This window comes from Tursiops truncatus, chromosome 6 (genome assembly GCF_011762595.2).
Source record: "Tursiops truncatus isolate mTurTru1 chromosome 6, mTurTru1.mat.Y, whole genome shotgun sequence".
Classification (NCBI taxonomy): domain Eukaryota; kingdom Metazoa; phylum Chordata; class Mammalia; order Artiodactyla; family Delphinidae; genus Tursiops; species Tursiops truncatus.
In genome coordinates this window covers 83786710-83807324 of record NC_047039.1, presented here as the reverse complement: position 1 = coordinate 83807324, position 20615 = coordinate 83786710, and the positions used below count along the sequence as shown (strand labels likewise).

Genomic DNA, 20615 nt, shown 5'->3' with positions numbered 1-20615 from the left:
TTCCTTACTATATTAGTAGCTTTGTGAAAAGTTACCATATCTATCTTTTTTCAACATGAATCCCCAAGCACTTTGCATAATACTTGGCAGATAAGTATTAACATAATAAATAAATATTTATTTTATTTATTATATCATTTATTTATATTATTATATTATTTATTTATTATATTTATTAACAATAAATATTTACTGGATGAATGCTATATAGTATCTGTACTTGAAGAACTTCAGTAAAATGTTGAAGATATACAGAGAAAATACCATTTATAAAATGTACAACAAAAGGAAGCATTTTCCGAGGTAAATTAAGATTATCCAGATGTAACATTAGCCACAACATTTGGTAGAAGATTATTTAATTCAGTCCTTTTTAAAGAAAAAACTGAGATCCAGAGGAGTAAAGTATTTCCCCACAATCACCTGACTAGATTATGGCAGAGTTAAAACTAGAATGCAGTTATTTTGATGGAGGGATTTTGTGTGTTATAAGAAAACGAAATAGAACATGCCACCGACCTTGTTGCAAAAAGTGAATTGGAAATGTGGAATAACTGCAGTTATTTGAGAAACATATTACCAAAGAATACCTGGAATTGTTCATAAAGTAATACTCTTTTATTCAACTGAAAAAACTTGGGTAACTGGCTATAGGACATAGACTTACACTGTGTGGCCTCAAAGGCTGGATTCTGAGTTCCCTCTGGAAGTTATGGATGTGGTACAGTTTAAGGAAGAATTCTCTAATAGATCTGCCTAAAAATATACCTGAGAGGACAGTAAACCATAGTAGGAACTTAATAATGCTGTTATGTGCCAGACTCTTTACATATATTGCTTTTAATGCTCAGAACTACCCTGCAGGTAGGTATTATAATTTCCGTTTTAGGTTGAGGAAATTGAGGCTCAGAAAGGTCAGACGGCTAGTAAGTGGTGGAACTGGGATTTAAACTCAGGTATGTCTGACTCCAAAGCTTATTTTTTTCCCCACTAGGTTATACTATTAGCAGGTGCCCCTAAATTGTCCCTGCAGAGACTTTTACCCATTTGGTTGATTTGTAAAGGGTCGATTCAAGTACTAGATTGGAGATTGGATTCTGATGACCCTTAAGGCCCTGTTAATAGATCTATTTGCTTTGGTTGTGTTACTTTTATAAATGTAACTTTCCATATGTATGCAGGTACAGTAATATTGCAATTGAATTTTTATTTCATCTTCCCCTTTCATATTTTGGTATTAAAACCGATCCTATTTTAAACATGAATCTGTGCTTAAGTGCTTGCTGGGCAGCAAACTGGACAATCCAGAAAGGAGCCATTAATATCTGTCTTTACCTTGCCCATAAGCCAGGAGCCTGTCCACTGATTCTTTACTAGGCCATATCCTAATTCTTCAAGAAACCATTAATCAGTCCTTACCCCTTGCCTCCCTGGCCCTCTAGAACGCTATCTTCAGCAAACTGTAAGAACCCACAAAGCTGTGGTCCTAGCCTCTCCAGTTCCTCCAGTCTATCAGTTTATTCATTTAACAGACATCTACTGAAATGCTTATTAGAATATGTAGTCAAATAAGACACGGTCCCTGATATCCGCAGACCCCACCCACCTATCCCAGATGGGAGAGATTTAAGAATGCTAAAAGAGGAAAGAGCCACTTGAAAGCGAGAGATTGAAGATACAGATTGTGTCTCCCTGGTATATTCTAGGACATCTCCTTAGGAAGTCAGGTGAGTGGGCTAGAAGAGTTACATACAGAAAGAAATAGGGAAGAAGTATAAAGTTTGTTTTCCTTCCACAGGCTTTAATAATATTTTTGTTGAATTATAGTTAATATGTATGACCTAATCACATGTGGATTAAAGAGCTCACTGGCTTCATTTAAGTAAATTTCTTGATGGCAAAGGGCTCAGGAAGCAATAGTAGCAATTATAGTTTTGTTGTTGTTGTTGTTAACAAATACTGCATACCTTTTTCATATGAGAATGACCATTCTAGCCCAGCTGCTTGTGTGCTGATTCTTATTCTTCTCTTTCTTATCAGGTCCCTTTAATGACCCATAGAATATATTTGTGAAGTGGTTGGCCTGATTAAGGGGCAGTCAGAATTAGAGGTGTCAAGTTTCCTGAATATTGTGGGGTTTGTGCCCCCTTTTAAAAGTAGAAGCAAAACAAAAACTACAGACAAAGGAAACATGGACAGGAAAGTCTCATTTGGGGATTAAAAAATTTTGCTCCTGAATTTAGTATATTTAAGAGTTTATAGATACAAAAGCCCATTTTAACCAGAGGTAAATTTTGAGGGGGAAATTCACTCTATACCATATATCTTTTTTTTTTTTTGCGGTACACGGGTCTCTCACTGTTGTGGCCTCTCCCGTTGCGGAGCACAGGCTCCGGACGCGCAGGCTCAGTGGCCATGGCTCACGGGCCCAGCCACTCTGCGGCATGTGGGATCCTCCCGGACCAGGGCATGAACCCGCATCCCCTGCATCGGCAGGCAGACTCTCAACTACTGCGCCACCAGGGAAGCCCCCATATATCATTTTTGTAAAACTTATTTATTTAGTATGCTAACTTGCCTATGAGATTTGACGGAACTTGTCAGGTGAATCAGTCTAATATTTGCAATAAACTTACCATTTTAAAGATTTTGTAGTCTAAAAATACGTTATTTGGAGAAAACGAATTTCCTTCATAAATGCCTGAGTCTTAGTAGTTACACGTCCAAGTAGATACATCTTAGAGGGCTTATTTCAGACTTGTTTCATTGCCGCTGTGAGAGGTCCTTAGCTTTGTGCTCCATAATATTGGCCATTTTCTTCCAGTGGAAAAAACCAGAATCTTTAAATTATTTGTCCAGTCTTTGAAATGGAATAGTCTTTGAATTCAAAATTGTTTTCCTCTCCAATGAATGACATCAGGATTCCTGAATTAACAGTGTGACTGTTAATTCTGTTTATTGTTATATGCTAAATATGAATGGATAACAACAGAAATATCAATAAAATTTTATTGCTTCTGATTTTCAGTTTTAATTGGTATCCTCCTCTGTGCATAGGTGTCGTTTCAGCCAGATGTTGCACCCAATTTTTGAGGAAGCTTCCAATGTCATTAAGGAAGAATATCCAAATGAAAATCAAGTAGTGTTTGCCAGAGTTGATTGTGATCAGCACTGTAAGTACCTTATAGGAAGTCTGGAAGAAACTGTCCTGTCCCCACCTCTCCTACACACACACACACTTTTTTTTTTTTTAATGCTCTGTTTTAAGTAGAGAACAAGCCAAAATGTTCTAGTGACCTTGGTTAAAATGTTAATATTTAATCTTTTTGTACTTAAAACACTACTTTCCATTCTGCCTGTGTGAGGGATTAAAAAATTTTTTTTCATTAAAATATAGTAGTGCAAGCATAGAGGTAGTAAATCATTTTGGTTTTCTACCAAAGCAAATACCAAAATCAATAAATAAAATGGAAATATAGTTTTAGGAAAGAAAAGGATTTCTGTTAGTTTTAGAATCATGCAAAAATACTATTTGTAGTAATTTCAGATAAAACGATCTCAGACTTTGGGGTGGTTTCTGTTGTTTAAAAGATTATACTAAGATTGTCTTAGACTGTCTTTGAGGTGTAATTTGCTGTAGTTACGATTAAAAGTTTGTTGCAATGAGTTATTGGTAAGTTGCCCTGAATTACAGAACACTCCCATTGTGCAAATTTCCTATCCTTTATGTATCACCTGACAAGTAGAATTTCTGTGTGTGTGTGTGTGTGTGTGTGTGTGTGTGTGTGTGACATACAGATGGCCAAGAGGCACATGAAAAGACGTTCAGCATCACTAATTATTAGAGAAATGCAAATCAAAACTACAATGAGGTATTACCTCACACCAGTCAGAATGGCCATCATCAAAAAATCTACAAACAATAAATGCTGGAGAGGGTGTGGAGAAAAGGGAACCCTTTTGCACTGTTGGTGGGAATGTAAATTGATACAGCCACTGTGGAGAACAGTATGGAAATTCCTTAAGAAACTAAAAATAGAACTACCATTTGACCCAGTAATCCCACTACTGGGCATATACCCTGAGAAAACCAGAATTCAAAAGGACACATGTACCCCAGTGTTCATTGCAGCACTATTTACAATAGCCAGGACATGGAAACAACCTAAATGTCAAACGATAGATGAATGGATAAAGAAGATGTGGTAACATATATACAATGGAATATTACTCAGCCATGAAAAGGAACAAAATTGGGTCATTTATAGAGATGTGGATGGACCTAGAGTCTGTCATACAGAGTGAAGAAAAACAAATATCATATATTAACGCATATATGTGGAATCTAGGAAAATGGTACAGATGAACCTATTTGTAGGGCAGGAATAGAGATGTAGATGTAGAAAATTGACATGTGGACACAGGGTGGGAAGGGGAGGGTGGAACAAATTGGGAGATTAGGTTTTACATAAATACACTACCATGTGTAAAATAGATAGCTACTGGGAACCCGCTGTATAACACAGGGAGTTCAGCTTGGTGCTCTGTGACGACCTAGATGGGTGGGATGGAGGGCAGTGGGAGGGAGGTCTGAGAGGGAGGGGATATAGGTATACATATAGCTGATTCACTTCACTGTACAGCAGAAACCAACACAACATTGTAAAGCAATTTTACTCCAATTAAAAAAAAAATAAAAAAGTGAAAGCTTGTTGCATTGAGTTATTGATAAGTTGTCCTGAATTATGGAAAACTCCCATTGTGCAAATTTCCTATCCTTTACATTTCACCTGACAAGTAGAATTTCTCTGTGTGTGTGTGTGTGTGTGTGTGTGTGTGTGTGTGTGTGTACACTAACTTTTCACTTTGCTGATGAGGAAATGGAAATAAAGTGGCTTAACCAATGTCATACAGCCTACTGTCTAGTCATGGCAGGCTGAGAATCCAGAACTCCTGACCAAATGCCTTCCTAGACCTATTTGCTTCTTTTCTGTTCAATTCGACAAACGTTTTGGGGATTTTCTGGTAAAAAAATCCCAGAAACGGCTAACAGCAGAGCATTTCAAAATCTTCTAAGCCATACCCCACATTTCTATCTGCTGCGGTTCATAACTAGATACAATGAAGGGAGCAATAAAAGGTTGTCAGTGCAAGCATGGCCTGCATTTCCACACTGCTTTCTGCATCTTTCCTCCCACCTTTCACTGACAGAGAACATGATGTTTTTGGTTTGGACTCTCATTTCAGATTTTTCTATTCTTTATGTATTTAATTAGACATTAGAGTTCAGACAACAGTGCCTACTTTCCACTGAATTTGGAGTATAAGATCTGAAATTATGCTCTCAAGCTTACAGTTATTAGAAAGAAAAATTAACTATTGTTGAACAATACATATCATTTATTCTACTTCTAGACATATTAACATATGAGATAAATCTGACATCATTGCTAGTAATTAAGTTCTCTTTTTATGGGAGTAAATAGCCATAGTTAAGATGTTTTTTTGATCCACCAGAGATATCTACAAAATTAGTTTTTTACTAATGAAAGTTATATCTGAGACATTGTGTATTTTCCCTAAATATTTTTTCCCTTCTGTGTAATTCTTCACTTTTTAAAGTGACATTATGAAATCCTTCCTGATGATTTGTTCATGTTTTCCACTCTTTCTTTGAGATTGTATGACAGACTGTACTTTGGGTAACCCCTCATGTGCCAGTTGAATTATAGAGGTTTTGAACTGGAAGGACCGTAAGAGTCCTGTGGTCTGGAGAGAAATGCCTGTTAGGCACATTGTTCTTTGGTAGGATTTGCTTTTAAAAAAAAAGAAAAGATTTATTGAAGTATAATTGACATATAATAAACTGTACAAGCTTAAATTATACAATTTAATGTTTTGACACATGTATGCAGCTGTGAAACCATGATCACAGTCAAGATGTCAACATATCTGTCATCCCCCAGATTTTGCTTGTGCTCCTTTGTGGTCCCTCTCTTCCCCTGTCAATCCTCAGGGGGCCATGGAACTGCTTTCTGTTACTATAGACTAGTTTGTATTTTCTAGGATTTTATATAAGTGAAATCATACATCATATGTTCTTTGTGTGTGTGTGTGTGTGTGTGTGTGTGTGTTGTTGTTGACTCAGCATGGTTATTTTGAGATGGTTACATGTATTATTCATTTTTATTATTGAGTGGCATTCCATTGTATGGCTATATACTATAATTTGTTTAACTGTTCACCTCTTGACAGACATTTGGGTTGTTTCCATTTTCGGGCTATTATAAATAAAGCTGCTATGAACATTCAGATACAACCCTCTATACACATGTTTTCATTTATCCTGGGCAAAAACCTAGGTGTGAAATATATGGGTCTTATGGTAGGTGTATATTTAACTTTTTAAGAAACTGCCAAACTGTTTTCCAAAGTACTTGTATTATTTTACACATCTACTAGCAGTGTATGAGTGTTCAAGTTGTTCCATATTCTTGCCAACATTTGGTATGGTCAGTCTTTTTAATTTATCAGATCTGTTAAATTATTAACAGGTGTAATAATTTCTTATAATAAATTCTTACTGGGTTTTGAGAACTCTTTATACAAGTTCTCTTTTACATGTGTAATTTGCAGATCTTTTTCTCCCATTTTACTCTCTTAAGAGTGTCTTTAATTGTGCTAAAATACACAGAGCATAAAATTTACCATCTTTACCATTTTTAATTGTACAGTTCAGTAACATTAAATATATTCACACTGCTGTACAACCAGTCCCCAGAACTTCATCTTGTGAAACTTAAATGCTATACTCATTAAACAACTCCCTATTTCCCCCTCCCCGTAGTTCCTGGTAACCACCATTCCTCTTTATTTTTCTATGAGTTTGACTATTCTAGATACCTGGTAAAAGTGGAATCATACAGCATTTGTCTTTTTGTGGCAGGCTTATTTCACTTAGCATAATGTCCTGAAGGTACTTGCGTGTTGTCGCGTGTGTCAGAATTTCCTTCCGTGTGATGGCTGAATGATGTTCTGTTGTATGGCTATCCTACAACTTCTTTATCCATTTATCCATCGATGGACACTTAGGTTGTTTCCATGTCCTAGCTATTGTAAATAATGCTGCTGTGAACATAGGGGTGCAGATATCTCTTCAACATACTGTTTTCATTTCCTTCAGATGTATACCCAGAAGTGGAATTGCTGGATCATATGATAGTTCTATTTTTTAATTTTTGAGGAATCACAATACTGCTTTCCAAAGCAGCTGTACCAACTTTTATATTCCTGCCAGCAGTGCACAAGGGTTCTAATTTCTCCACATCCTTGCCAACGCTTATTTTCTGTTTTTGAGATAACAGCCATCCTAAACGGTGTGAAGTGATATTTCATCCTGGTTTTGATTTGCATTTCCCTAGTGATTAGTAATGTTGAGCATCTTTTCATGTCCTTCTTGGCCATTTGTATACCTTCTTTGGTGAAAAATCTGTTTGAGTCCTTTGCTCATTTTTTAATCCGTTTATTTTTTGTTGTTGAGTTGTAGGTGTTCTTTGTATATTCTAGACATTAACCTTTTATCAGATAATAGGATTTATAAATATTTTCTTCCATTCCATAGGGTGCCTTTTCACTCTGTTGATTATGTCCTTTGCACAGAAGTTTTAAATTTTGACGTCCAGTTAATCTGGTTTTACATTTGTTGCCTTTACTTTTGGTGTCATATCCACGAAATTATTGCGACTCCAATGTCATGAATCTTTTCTCCCCTATTTTCTTTTTAAAGTATTAATCATTTAGGTGGTATGTTTAGGTCTTTACCCATTTCAAATTAATTTTTGTATATGGTGCAAGGTAAGGATCCAGTTTCGTTCTTTTGCTTGTGTACATTCAGCTTTTCTGACACCATTTGTTGATGGACTGTCCTTTCCCTATTGAATGACTTGACACCCTTGTCAAAATTCATTTGACCATATATGTGAGGGTTTATTTCTGGGCTCTCTGTTGTGTTCCATTGGTCAATATGTCTATCTTTATGCCAGTACCACACTGCTTTTATTACTGTAGCTTTGTAATAAGTTTTGAAATCAGGAAGTGTGAGATCTCCAGTTTTGTTTGAGAGTATCTTCTGAAGGGCATATATTCTTAATTTTGATGGAGTACAATTTGTCCTTTTACAAAATGGATTATATTTTTAAATTCTGTATCTCAGAAATCTTTGCCTCACCCAAGATCACAAAGATTTTCTGCTATGTTTTCTTTCATACATTTTATAGTGTGAAGTTTTACATTTAGGTCTATTATGCATTTGGAGTTAATTTTTACATGTGGCACAATGTATGGATTGGAATGCATTTTTTGCAAATAGTTATCAAGTTGTTCTGACATAATTTATTGAAAAGACTATCCTTTCTTCAATAACTAACTTTGCATCTTTGTTAAAATCAACTGACCATATATATATGGATCTATTTCTAGTCTCTATTCTGTACTGGATATATTTGTCTATGATTTATTTGTTTATTTGTCTATGTTTACACCAACACCACACTTTCTAGATTACTGTAGCTTTATAAATAAGTCTTGAAGTCATTAGTGTAAATCTTCCAACTTTGCAATTTTTTTCAAAGTGGTTTGGTTACTGTAGTTGCTTTGGATTTCTGTATGACTTTTAGAATCAGCTTGTTAATTTTTAGCCAAAGGGGGTGTTGGGGGGGAAGACTGCTGGGATTTTAATTGGGATTACTTTGAATCCTTAGACCACTTTGTGGAGAACTGTCATTTTGACACTATTGAATCTTCTAATTCATGAACATTGTATATCTCCCCATTTATTTAGGTCTTTTCAATTTCTCTTAGCAATGTTTTGCAGTTTTCAGCAATGTTTTAGTCTACATGTCTTTCACATCTTTGTCATATTTATCACTATTTATTTTTTGATGCTGTTGTAAATGATATTTTTAAAATAAACTTTTTATTTTTGGAACAAATGTAGAGATACAGAGAAGTTGCAAAGATAATACGGTGAGTTCCCTTATACTCCTTACTCACTTTACCCTAATGTTGACATTTTACATTACCATGGTACATTTGTTAAAACTCAAATTTTTATTTCTGTTGTTTGTTGCTAGTATATAGAAATACAATTGATTTTTGTATAATGATCTTGTACACTGGTACTTATTAGTTCTAATAAGTTTTATGTAGATCCCATAGGATTTTCTACTTAGGCAATTATACTGTTTGCAAATAAAAAGTTTTACTACTTACGGTCTTTATTTCCTTACAGTATTCTTTCCAGCCAAGTGTACCTACTTGCTGCTTCAGGATTAGTTTCTGTCAGGCAGAAGTTCTCTATGAAGCTTCCTAGCAGAACCAGAAGGTGACCTCAGAATCAAGATATCATCCTGCTCACATATGTGTTCTTATTAATCACCTGTCTGGCATTGTGGCAACCCACTCTGTCCTGCCTTCTGATACTTAAGTCTGTCTCTCTTGTTTCCGGCTCAGTGTGTCACCCAGAACTTCCATTCATAGTAATAGTGTTACTTCTTGGAAAAGGTCTTGTAAAAAGTTTCTAGTCAAATTGCTGGGAAAAACTATTGTTGATGTAGTGCTTACTTGGAGTTAGGCATGCTTTTTGAATGTATTATTTCAGTTATCTTCACTGAGATACTGTTATGCATTTATTCCACAACATTTTTTTTAATATGCCTGCCCTTTAGAATGCAGTGTGGGAGGTTCTAGAGATATAGCAGTGAGCCAAACACACCCAGAAAGGCAAGAGCAATAAATACACAATTGCTTATTGGGATAACTGTTTTGAAGGGAAGGTTTTGGGTGCTATGAGATAATAAGTCTGACTTAGTCTAGGGACATAGGAAGGTCCTCTCTTGAGGCAATGATACAAGACCTGAAGGAAGAGTAGGAGTTGTTTGTTTTTTTTTTTTGCGGTATGTGGGCCTCTCACTGTTGTGGCCTCTCCCGTTGCAGAGCATAGGCTCCGGAAGCGCAGGCTCAGCGGCCATGGCTCACGGGCCCAGCCGCTCAGCGGCATGTGGGATCTTCCCAGACTGGGGCACGAACCCGTGTCCCCTGCATCGGCAGGTGGACTCTCAACCACTGCGTCACCAGGGAAGCCCAAGAGTAGGAGTTTTTAAGGGAAAAAAGGGAAGAAAAGTGTTTTAGACAAATGGAGGAGTAGGTGTGAAGTTTCTGAGGTGGTAATGAACATTGGACTTTCAGAGAGCTGGAGTATATTATCATCTTATAGATGAAGACACTGAAAGACTTAGAGAGGCTGAGTGATTTACCAAGGTTACATAGTAAATGGGGGGAGCCAGACTTGTCACCAGCAGTATACAGCTTTTATCAGGTAACTATACTATTTTGAAGGTCAAAATAAAGTAATTTAAATTGAGGTTTCTCATAGAAACTGAGAACTCACCCAGTTCCTGCATAAAAATGACTCAAGGGGGCTTCCCTGGTAGTCCAGTGGTTAAGACTCTGCGCTGCCACTGCAGGGGGTGCTGGTTCGATCCCTGTTCAGGGAACTGAGATGCAGCATGCTGCGCTGCATGGCCAAAAAAAAAAAAGACAAAATGTTTGTTATGAATAATGTAATAGTCTGTTTAAGTTATCCCTACTGGGTCAGTATATAAACAAAAATGTAGTTACTTATATGTGGTATTATTGTTTCTATACTGTGTGGCCCAACCCTCTACTAAGGTAGAATCCTTTGTTCTGGTACCAGAGGCCTACTACTTACTAAGTCATATACAGTTGGGCAAGTTATCTAAAAAAACAAAAAAATTGCTAAACTTGATTTAGGACTCACCATGAAAAGTGTGTGTGTGTGTGTGTGTGTGTGTGTGTGTGTGTGTGTGTGTGTGTGGTGAGAAAGAGGGATATGGTAACCAAATGTGGTAAAATGTTAAATCCAGGTGAGGGCATACAGGTGCTCATTATATTACTTTTTCATCTTTTTTTAAGTTTGAAAATTTTCAAAATAGAAAGCTGTTATAAAAAGTCACTGAACCTGTAATTTGTCTGGTTTGGAAAAGAGGGAGGAGCGCCTTGTTGCTTTAGAGTTTTTGAGAGAATATGTGTGAAAGAAGCTTGAAATCTGTACTATACAGGTGTACTGTGATACTGTTAATTGTAATTTCTGTAACTTTCACTATGATAAGTAACCTTCAACATGATTATTGAATTTAAAGAGAATTTCCTTGGATAGACTTTTACTGGCATTTTGAGGAATACTTAGAGCCACTTGATGGCTTTTGGAAACTGAGCCCTGGTTCTCTCTGTGGCTGTCTCGATTTCTTAGTGAAAACCTCCTGTGTGCAGGCATGGCAGTTGAAGGCATTTTGTTGGTCATGAACTGCCCTCTCTCATAAGTTGCCATCTCCTGGACAGCAGCACGTCTGCATTACCACTGGGTACTATGGAAGGTAGATGTACCTTTTGTGAATATTCTCCCATTACCAAGTAGAATGCCAGTAACACAAAGATGGCTTAATGTTAGGAAATAGAATAAATCCCATCAGTATCTAAAATGGGGAAAACCAGCTTATCCTATCAATAAATGCTAAAAGACTTGATAAAACCCAACAAGGTTCCTGGAAGAAATTAATGTGGCAAAATGAATGAGCCATCCTTTGCTTGCATTGAATTTTTAAAATCTTTAATGACTATGTATTGCTTCTTAACATTTTGCAAGCTCGAACTGAGGTGTGACACATGTCTGAATTTAGTTGTGAGTCTGTCTGTCTTAGCCACAAATCTGGTATATTGTCGTGCGTTTGGGAATTTCTGCCAGTGTGGTGTTATAGTTTTTTTCTTTATCAGCACTGCTTAAGAATTGAGGATGAGGTGAGACCATAAAGTGAAGAAACAAACAACATAATTACATAACAATATAAAAATGTAATGGCACTAATTTTCATAAAACATGCCGAGTATTTTCAAAGCAGCCCCTGTGGGAGGCAATGCATGTACTCATCCCTTAGAACCTGCTGGGCCTCCTTTTGGAGTTGTCCTCTACGCCAGTTTACTAGTTGATCAGGAAAAGTTATCTCAGTACATAGTTCTATGTTTGCTGCCCGCATTTCTTTCTATCTCTGTCTCTTCCACGTAGCAGCATCCCATGGAGTGCTTTCTGCCCTACCTTTATCTCACTTCGTTATATGCCCTTCCTAGGACTTTATTTGATGAAAGGTTCAGGTAAATAGGCTGAGAACTTGGAACTGGAGAAGGAGAGAAGGCAAGAGTGGATATAACAGGCTCATTTCACTCAGTCAGCCCTTTTGTTTCTGTGTATGAGCTGCTTGCAGCAGCTTTGATTTCCCTTCCCCACTCTACCGCCTTCCTCCAAAAAGGTTGGAAACTGTAAGAGAATTTTAAACTTAGACTGTTGCTGGAATGACATCAGGAAGCTTCCAACTATTTAAGCTTAGCTATATTTTTTTGAAATCCCAGTGTAAATCTTGTAGCTTGAAAAACCCTCATCTAGTGGTAAAATTTAGTTCACCTCCTAAGCCCCTAAGTTCTCCATCTGTTGTATTTAAGGTAGGGAACAGACAAAGTAGAAGAGAAGTAGAGGAAGAGAAAAAGGAAAAGGAAGTCAGGGCAATTGAAGAGACAGACTCAAATTACACATAGAGGAGCAGCTCCCTCCTACAGCCCAGAGAGCATTTGCCGCTGTGTCCCCACTTATCCTGCAGAGGACGGGTACTGTGTTTCATATTTGTCACAGATCTGACAATTGCCCTTTTAGTTTCTCCCAGCTGGGGGTCCCATGAAAGGAATCTCTACATCTCTGGTGAAGACATATTTATTATGGACTTATTAGAGGATTTCTTTTATACTGATCTTAGGGAATCCAAACTGGTATATCTTTTTGTTACATGTATTATACATTTAAGAGTTTTAAGAATTTCATTTAAGATTCTAGTCTGTGGAAACAATTAGAAGTAGCAGCAGCAGCAGTAGTAATATTAATGATAATAACAATAATGATAAAATGTAAGCTTTATAAGAGCAAGAACCTTATCTTTTTACCCCTCTATCCCTAGCACTGGATTGGGGTGTCTAGCACATTATCTGTGTTTATTTATAGTTATTGAATAGATGGATGGATAAATAGTAGCCAGCATTTATGAACTATTAGTTTTATAGGTGCTTTGTTAAATACTTTAAATAGGTTATATCATTACCTCTCAACATACGGTAAAGTATTTTTTGCAGTATTTTGTCAAGTTTACTTGTCACTGATTATAAGGCACACTTTTATCTGTAACTGAAAAAAAAACTGAGAAAAATTGAACTATGTTTTCTTTTTTTTTTTTAAAGAAGATGTTGGGGGTAGGAGTTTATTAATTAATTTATTTATTTTTGCTGTGTTTTGTCTTCGTTTCTGTGCGAGGGCTTTCTCTAGTTGCGGCAAGCGGGGGCCACTCTTCCTCACAGTGCGTGGGCCTCTCACTATGGCGGCCCCTCTTGTTGCGGAGCACAGGCTCCAGACGCGCAGGCTCAGTAGTTGTGGCTCACAGGCCAATTGCTCCACGGCATGTGGGATCCTCCCAGACCAGGGCTCGAACCCATGTCCCCTACATTAGCAGGCAAATTCTCAACCACTGCGCCACCAGGGAAGCCCTAGCACAATGTTTTCTTATCACTTAGGATTTTTATGTCTATCATAAGAACTATTTTAGAATTACTTAAGATACAGATTTTTTTGTCATATCATTCATTTGTGTACCTAAAAGGAATTTATTCAAGTAATCCTGAAACAGTTTCACTTTCAGAATCTGACTCTTGTGCAATCATTTACCATTTCTGAGTCATTGATTTCTGTGGTTTTCCACACAATATTTATTGACTTCTGTGCCATTAAGAGTGTTGGTAACACTCTTGATTAAAGAATGTTACTCTACTTTTTCTAGAATTTTCTTCCAAGCTGCTCATACCCATTCTGCAAGTATTGATGCTGAGACTTTACTGTTTGACTAACCTTAGAGTTCATTTTTTCTCAATTGAAACATGTCAACTGCTAGTTAAGCAGCTTTTATTCAAAGTCAGCAAGATATAACCAAAATGTTAATAGTGGTTTTCCCCAGTGGTGGTTGGATTACAAATGGTTGTTTCCGTTTTTTGTAATTGTCTTTGTTTCCCAAAATTTCTACACACACACACACACACAATTAAAACTTGCCTTTGCTTCAGCTATGGATCATGATATCACTTTATCTAATCTTATGCAGCCTCTTTTGGAGAGTTTGAGAGTAGAATTCATCACTCTCTCTTGGTGGTCATGCTGCCTTAGATGTAGAAAGTCCCATCCATCTGCCCCTGGTGGGACCAGGTTCTGTGCTGCCCTCCAGTGGCTATAGGCTGTATAGCACTGAGCAAGTGACGTTCTTACATTATTTGCTGGCCAGTGCAGAACATTGACTCCCACTAACATTTTTAGGAATGTACTTTGTAATCGTCCTTGAATTAGGCAGCACTTGCTCCCAAATACCAGAGTTACTCACACTTGTCTGCCTTCCAATGCAACTTGAACCTTCCACATTAGAAATTGAGAAGTTTTTATAAGAGCTATACACAAATGAGACATTAAGAATAGGAAAATAATTATAGACAACAATATTGTATTAACATCAAACTTACTAAGAGACTGGATCTTAATTATTCCCACCACAAAAAAAAATCATAATTATGTAAAGTGATAGGAGTGCTAACACTACAGTGAGGATCATATTGTAATATTGCAATATAGAAATGTAGCAAATCAACATGTTGTACACCTTAAATTTATATACAATGTTATATGTCAACTATATTTCAGTAAAAAAAAAATGAGAAAATATACAGTGAAGAGTTCATGTGCATAAAATAGAACTTGGATGAGCAGGTTTAGTCTGAATCCTGAGCAAGCTTATAGGCTTTGTTTGTAATTTTTCTGTTTAGGGTTTTATTTTGCTGTTGTGTTTTTGTTTTGCTTTTTGTTTTTTTTTTTTTTTGTTTTTTACCACATTGTGGAAGGGCATGGTTTGGAAATGGAAAAGGTACATAGGCGGCAGTGGTCTTTATCCTGGAACCAGAACAGTAAGACCTTCCTGTTGAAATTATCTGCCTCTTTTACTATCTGACATGGATAATCATAGCAGGGAGGGACATTGCTGAGACAAGAGGAGAGGCATTTTCCCATTTGGAACCCTGCTGGGCATTAGGCAGGCAGGCTGGCAGGCAGAACCCATCAAGGCAAAGTAAGTGACCACTGAAGCAAAAGTACGTGCTAATTTTCCAGTCAGCGAGATGTTAACCTTCTTAAATTTATAATTCTTTGACATCCATTTTAACATTTGATCCATCCAGTTAATAATAATAAAAAACCCCTCCATTTATTATACCCCTTAAGTCATTCTTTGTTATACTGTCAAAATGTCACATTGTAATTATCTTAAAATCACTTTTGACCAAAGCTTGTAAAAAGTCACCTTTATGTCTGAGATTATTGATCAATGTAATTTTAAGGTTTTTTTTTTTTTTTTTTTTTTTTGGTACGCGGGCCTCTCACTGTTGTGGCCTCTCCCATTGCGGAGCACAGGCTCCGGACGTGCAGGCTCAGCGGCCATGGCTCATGGGCCTAGCCGCTCCGCGGTATGTGGGATCTTCCTGGACCGGGGCATGAACCCATGTCCCCTGCATTGGTAGGCAGACTCTTAACCACTGTACCACCAGGAAAGCCCAATTTTAAGGTTTTTGCTTCTTTTTTTTTTTTAATTTTTATGTATTTTTGGCTGCGTTGGGTCTTCGTTGCTATGCGCGGGCTTTCTCTAGTTGCAGCGAGCTGGGGCTACTCTTCATTGTGGTGCATGGGCTTCTCATTGCGGTGGCTTCTCTTGTTGCAGAGCATGGGCTCTAGGTGTGCGGGCTTCAGCAGTTGTGGCTGGCAGGCTCTAGAGCGCAGGCTCAGTAGTTGTGGCACATGGGCTCAGTTGCTCCACGGCTTGTGGGATCTTCCTGGACCAGGGCTTGAACCCATGTCCCCTGCATTGGTAGGCAGACTCTTAACCACTGTGCCACCTGGGAAGTCCCAGGTTTTTGCTTCTTAATAATTAAAAGCCACTTCATTATGCAGTATTCTTGCTGTCATGATGTTATTTGAGAATTAAGCAAGCAAGTATCTATTCCTCTAATAGTCTTTAAGTGTTAAATCTTTTTCTGTCCATAACTAGAATTTTAAGGCAACCTAAAGGTTGTACTTTTAAGTTGGTAAACAGACTCTTATTTCTCCAGGACTATTATAGTGACTTCCTTACTAGTTTCCCTGGTTCTCTACCACTGTTAGGTGAATATTTTTAAAGCCCAGCTTTGCTGCTCAGTGTCTTCTTATCACATGTAGGATAAAATTCAAATACCATTAATTTAGCACTTAAGACTCACTGGAGTCCATCTGTAGCTTTATTTATTTCACTTCCAGTTTATGCGTATTTGCTATTAGCACACTGTTTTCTGATTATGCCCACTAATTCACCAAGTTAAGGAAGTTGAAAGCATTATATTATCTCTAGCAGTGCCTCTTGCTGTCCAATTTCATACTGATCCTTAGGCCACAAATAGAAAATGGATGTTTCGTCTTACACTAGTTCATTTCTTTCTGGGTCTATTGCATATTTTTTCTGCCAAATCCTTTGGGGATTAAATTCCTTGGCAAATCAGGCACCAGCTAGTCTAGTTTAGCTTTTTTTCTTTTTCTTGGATGCATTGGGTCTTCATTGCTGCACGCGGGCTTTCTCTAGTTGCAGCGAGCAGGGGCTACTCTTTGTTGCTGTGCGCGGGCTTCTCATTCTGGTGGCTTCTCTTGTTCTGGAGCACAGGCTCTAGATGTGCGGTCTTCAGTAGTTGCAGCATGCGGCCTCAGTAGTTGTGGCACACAGGCCCTAGAGTGCGCTGGCTTCAGTATTTGCGGCACGTGGGCTTCAGTAGTTGTGGTGCATGGGCTCAGTATTTGTGACGCGCAGCCTCAGTAGTTGTGGCGCATGGGCTTAGTTGCTTCGCAGCATGTGGGATCTTCCCAGACCAGGGATCGAACCTGTGTGCCCTACATTAGCAGGTGGATTCTTAACCACTGCGCCAACAGGGAAGTCCCTGGTTTAGCTTTATTAACATTGAATGTGCACCTAAATTGGACCTAGTAGGATATATTTCCCCTTTGTAGGGCTTGATAATATTGATTTAAAAAATTCTTAAAAAGTTATTGTTATTTTGCTGATAGGATGGGCCAAATGTGTTCTCTGGTAATTTTAATTTGTTACTTCTTAATTACAACTGAGCGTGTTTTTACATGTTTATTGGCCATTTGTGTTTCTTTCATAAATTGACTGATAATCTTAGCCCATTTATCTTTTTGATGGTCCTTTTGTAACTGTTCTTTATATATTCTGAATATTAATGATTTGTCTCATATATGTCACCAATATCTTTCTTCCTCTTTGCCTTAAAAATTAATGGTGTTTTCAACATCTAGATGCTTCCTTGCCTAGGCAGCTTCAAAATCTGGCAAATGTCTTGGTTGTATGTTTGATGCTGATGCAGGCCTTTATACAATTAGACAGTATCTCCTAAGCACTACAAGGCCATGGGAGATTTTACTCTTTTTAGCTCAATCCCCAGCTTCCTATGCCACCCCTGTACTCAGTAAATATCCTCTGGGGAAAACTTCCTGTGTGTTTCAGGGTCCCTTTCAGTCCACCATTCCAGCCCAGGTACTATAAATAGCTTCACTGATTTCTCTTTCCCTCTGCCTATGCAGGTGTAATCCTTGGCCCTAAATCTGCACAAGTTACAGATTTAATTTCTAAAAGGAATATTGCATAGGAAACCTAGCGGAAAAATAAATGCCAGTGAGTGAGCTTTTGCTTACTTAGGAATGGTCCTTTCCTTTCTGGAATTAATGTGACTTTAAAAAAAAGCCATTTTTTTCCTAGTCATCACAGCAGAAGCAGTAGATTTCTGCTACCTACTATATCCTGCTTGGAAGTGGAAATCTTTTCGTAGATCCTCTTTTGGGTTTTCTGTGAACGTAGTAAGATTGTCTGCAAATAATGACATTTTAATTCTTTACCAGTGTGTGTGTGTGTGTGTGTGTATTTATTTCTTTTTCTTATTACACTAAGAACTCCAATACAGTGTTATGTAGAAGTGATGGCAAGCATTTTAATTTCTTTCTTGATATCAGCAGGATAGCTTTTAGTGTTTTACTGTCAAGTTGTTTGGTATTTGTTTATTTAGATACCCTTTATTAAATTAAGGAAGTTCCCTTCTATTCCTAGTTTGACAAAATTTTAAAGTGTGAGTAGATGTTGATTTTACCAGATGTTTTTCTGTTTCTTTTGAGAAGTAGTAGAACCTTTCTCTTTCATTCTGTTAATGTCATGAATTACACTGATTGATTTTCAAGCATTAAACTGAAGTGCTAGGCTAAATCCAGCTTGTGATGTATTATCTTCTGTACACAGTGCTAAATTCACTTTAATACTTTCTTTTTAAGTTTTGCATCTTATGTTCTTGATTGAGACTAACATGTATTTTTCTTTTCTCATCATTTCCTTGTCAGATTTGGCAGAAAGATTATGTTGACCTCATATTTGGGAAATGTCCCCTCTTTTTGTTTTCTCTGAATGGTTGTATAAATAGCATTATTGGCTCCTTAAATGTTTGGTAGAATTTGCTGGTAAAGTTTTCTAGGAATGGAGTTTTCTTTGTGAGAAGTCTTTGGATTATGGGTTCAGTTTCCTTAATTTTAGGACCAGTTATATTTTCTAGTGTTGGTTTGGTGAGTTGTGGTTTTGTGACAATTTTTGCATTTTATCAAAATCTCCATACCATCATTAAGTTATTGATAATATTCTCTTATTATCTGAGTTGCAGACTCCCGCTATATTCCTGAAATTGTGTTTTTTCTCTTTTTTTTTTTCTGGGTTGGTCTCTCCAGGGCTTTATTGATTTTATTATATTAGTCTTTGCAAAGAACCAGATTTTGGCTTTTTTTGTATTGTATATTTATTTTCCACTTCATTAATTTCCACTTTTATCTTTTTCATTCACTCCTTTCTTCTTTGTTTTTCTTTTATGATTTTTTTTAGATTAATACTTTTTTGTTTTTTAGCCTTTTCCCCCTAACATATACATTTTAATGTTATAAATTTCATTCTAAGCATTGCTTTGGCTGCACGCTGCAAGTTCTGATATGTATTTTTCATTATCATTCAGTTCAAAATATTTTCCGGTTTCCCTTTGTAACTTCATCTTTGATCCATGGCGTGTAGAAGTTACTTTATTCTCATTATGAGTTGAATCGTTTGAAAGTTGTTGAGACTTTTTTTGTGATTCATCAACAAATTCATTGTGATTTGTTTTTTATATGATATATATACCTGCAAAAAATGTGTATGTTGCAGCTTTGGGATAGTGAATAATATATCTGTCAAATAATTCTGGTTTCTTAGTTGTGTTGTTCAAATTCTCTATATTTTATTGATTTTATTTGTTATATCAGTTGCTATAAGAGGTATGATAATAATCTCCCACCATGATTATAGATATTCCTTGTAGTTCTGTCATTTTTTACTTTATGTATTTTTAGGTTTTTATTTGACACATAGAAATTCAAAATTGTTACATCTGCGTGGGGAATTGAACTTTTTATTAGTATGAAGGGACCTTCTTGATCTGTAGTAATGCTTTTTGCCTTAATGTGTACATATTTACTATTAATATAGCTATATGAGATTTTGTTTGATTAGTTTTATATAGAATATTTTTTCCCATCCTTTTAATTTTAAAGTTTTTGCATCCTTATGTTTAGATGTATATTTTATAAGTAGTATATAGTTAGATTTTACTTTTGCACCTTTGTCAAAAATCACTTCTACATGTATATGTGGGTCTGTTTCTGGACTCTCTTCCATTGATCTATTTGTCTATCGTCTGTGTTTATGCCATTATCACACTGTCTAGATTCCTGTAGGTTTACAGTAAGTGTTGAAGTCCACTAGTGTAGGTCGTCTAATTTTGTTTATTGGGTATATTGGTCTGTAATTTTTTTATAATGTCTTTGTCTGGTTTTTGTATAAGGGTAATGCTGGCCTCACAGAATGAGTTGGGATGTAATTCCTTCTCTTCAATTTTCAAGAAAAGTTTGTGTGGAAATGGAATTATTTCTTCCTTAAATATTTGGTAGAATTAGCCAATGAAGCTCTCAGTGGAAAGAGCTTAGAAATATGTATTTTTGAAAGAGAAAAACAGATCATGAATTTTTGCTAGTAGTTTCAATTCAAACTAAATATTACAGGGTTTTTACTTAATTCCCTCAATTTTATATTTGTATCTTTTTTCCTTATGCTGAAATCTTGATTCTTAATAGCACTAGCGTGATTACTCGTGTGCTTTATCTATAATTTGTGCGTGTTTAGTTAAAAATAACAATTACAGTATTAAAATTTTTTAATCTAATTTTGTTTTACTATTAAACATTTCCTTGGTCCCAAGTCAAAACTGTAAAACCAAGGTATAGTCAGGGAGATATGAATTCCATTCCTGACTTC

General features: G+C 36.6%; 1 protein-coding gene and 1 non-coding gene across 2 annotated transcripts in view; both read left to right on the top strand.

Moving 5' to 3' along the window:
• ERP44 (endoplasmic reticulum protein 44) overlaps positions 1-20615 on the top strand; it is an 89141-nt gene that overhangs the window by 36338 nt on the left and 32188 nt on the right. Inside the window, exon 4 of the mRNA XM_004311117.4 lies at positions 3058-3173. Coding sequence (XP_004311165.2) covers positions 3058-3173 — 116 coding nt within the window. The remainder of the gene's footprint in view (positions 1-3057; positions 3174-20615) is intronic.
• On the top strand, positions 10481-10553 carry TRNAG-GCC (transfer RNA glycine (anticodon GCC)). Its single transcript has one exon. It is a non-coding gene; the product is annotated as a tRNA-Gly (tRNA).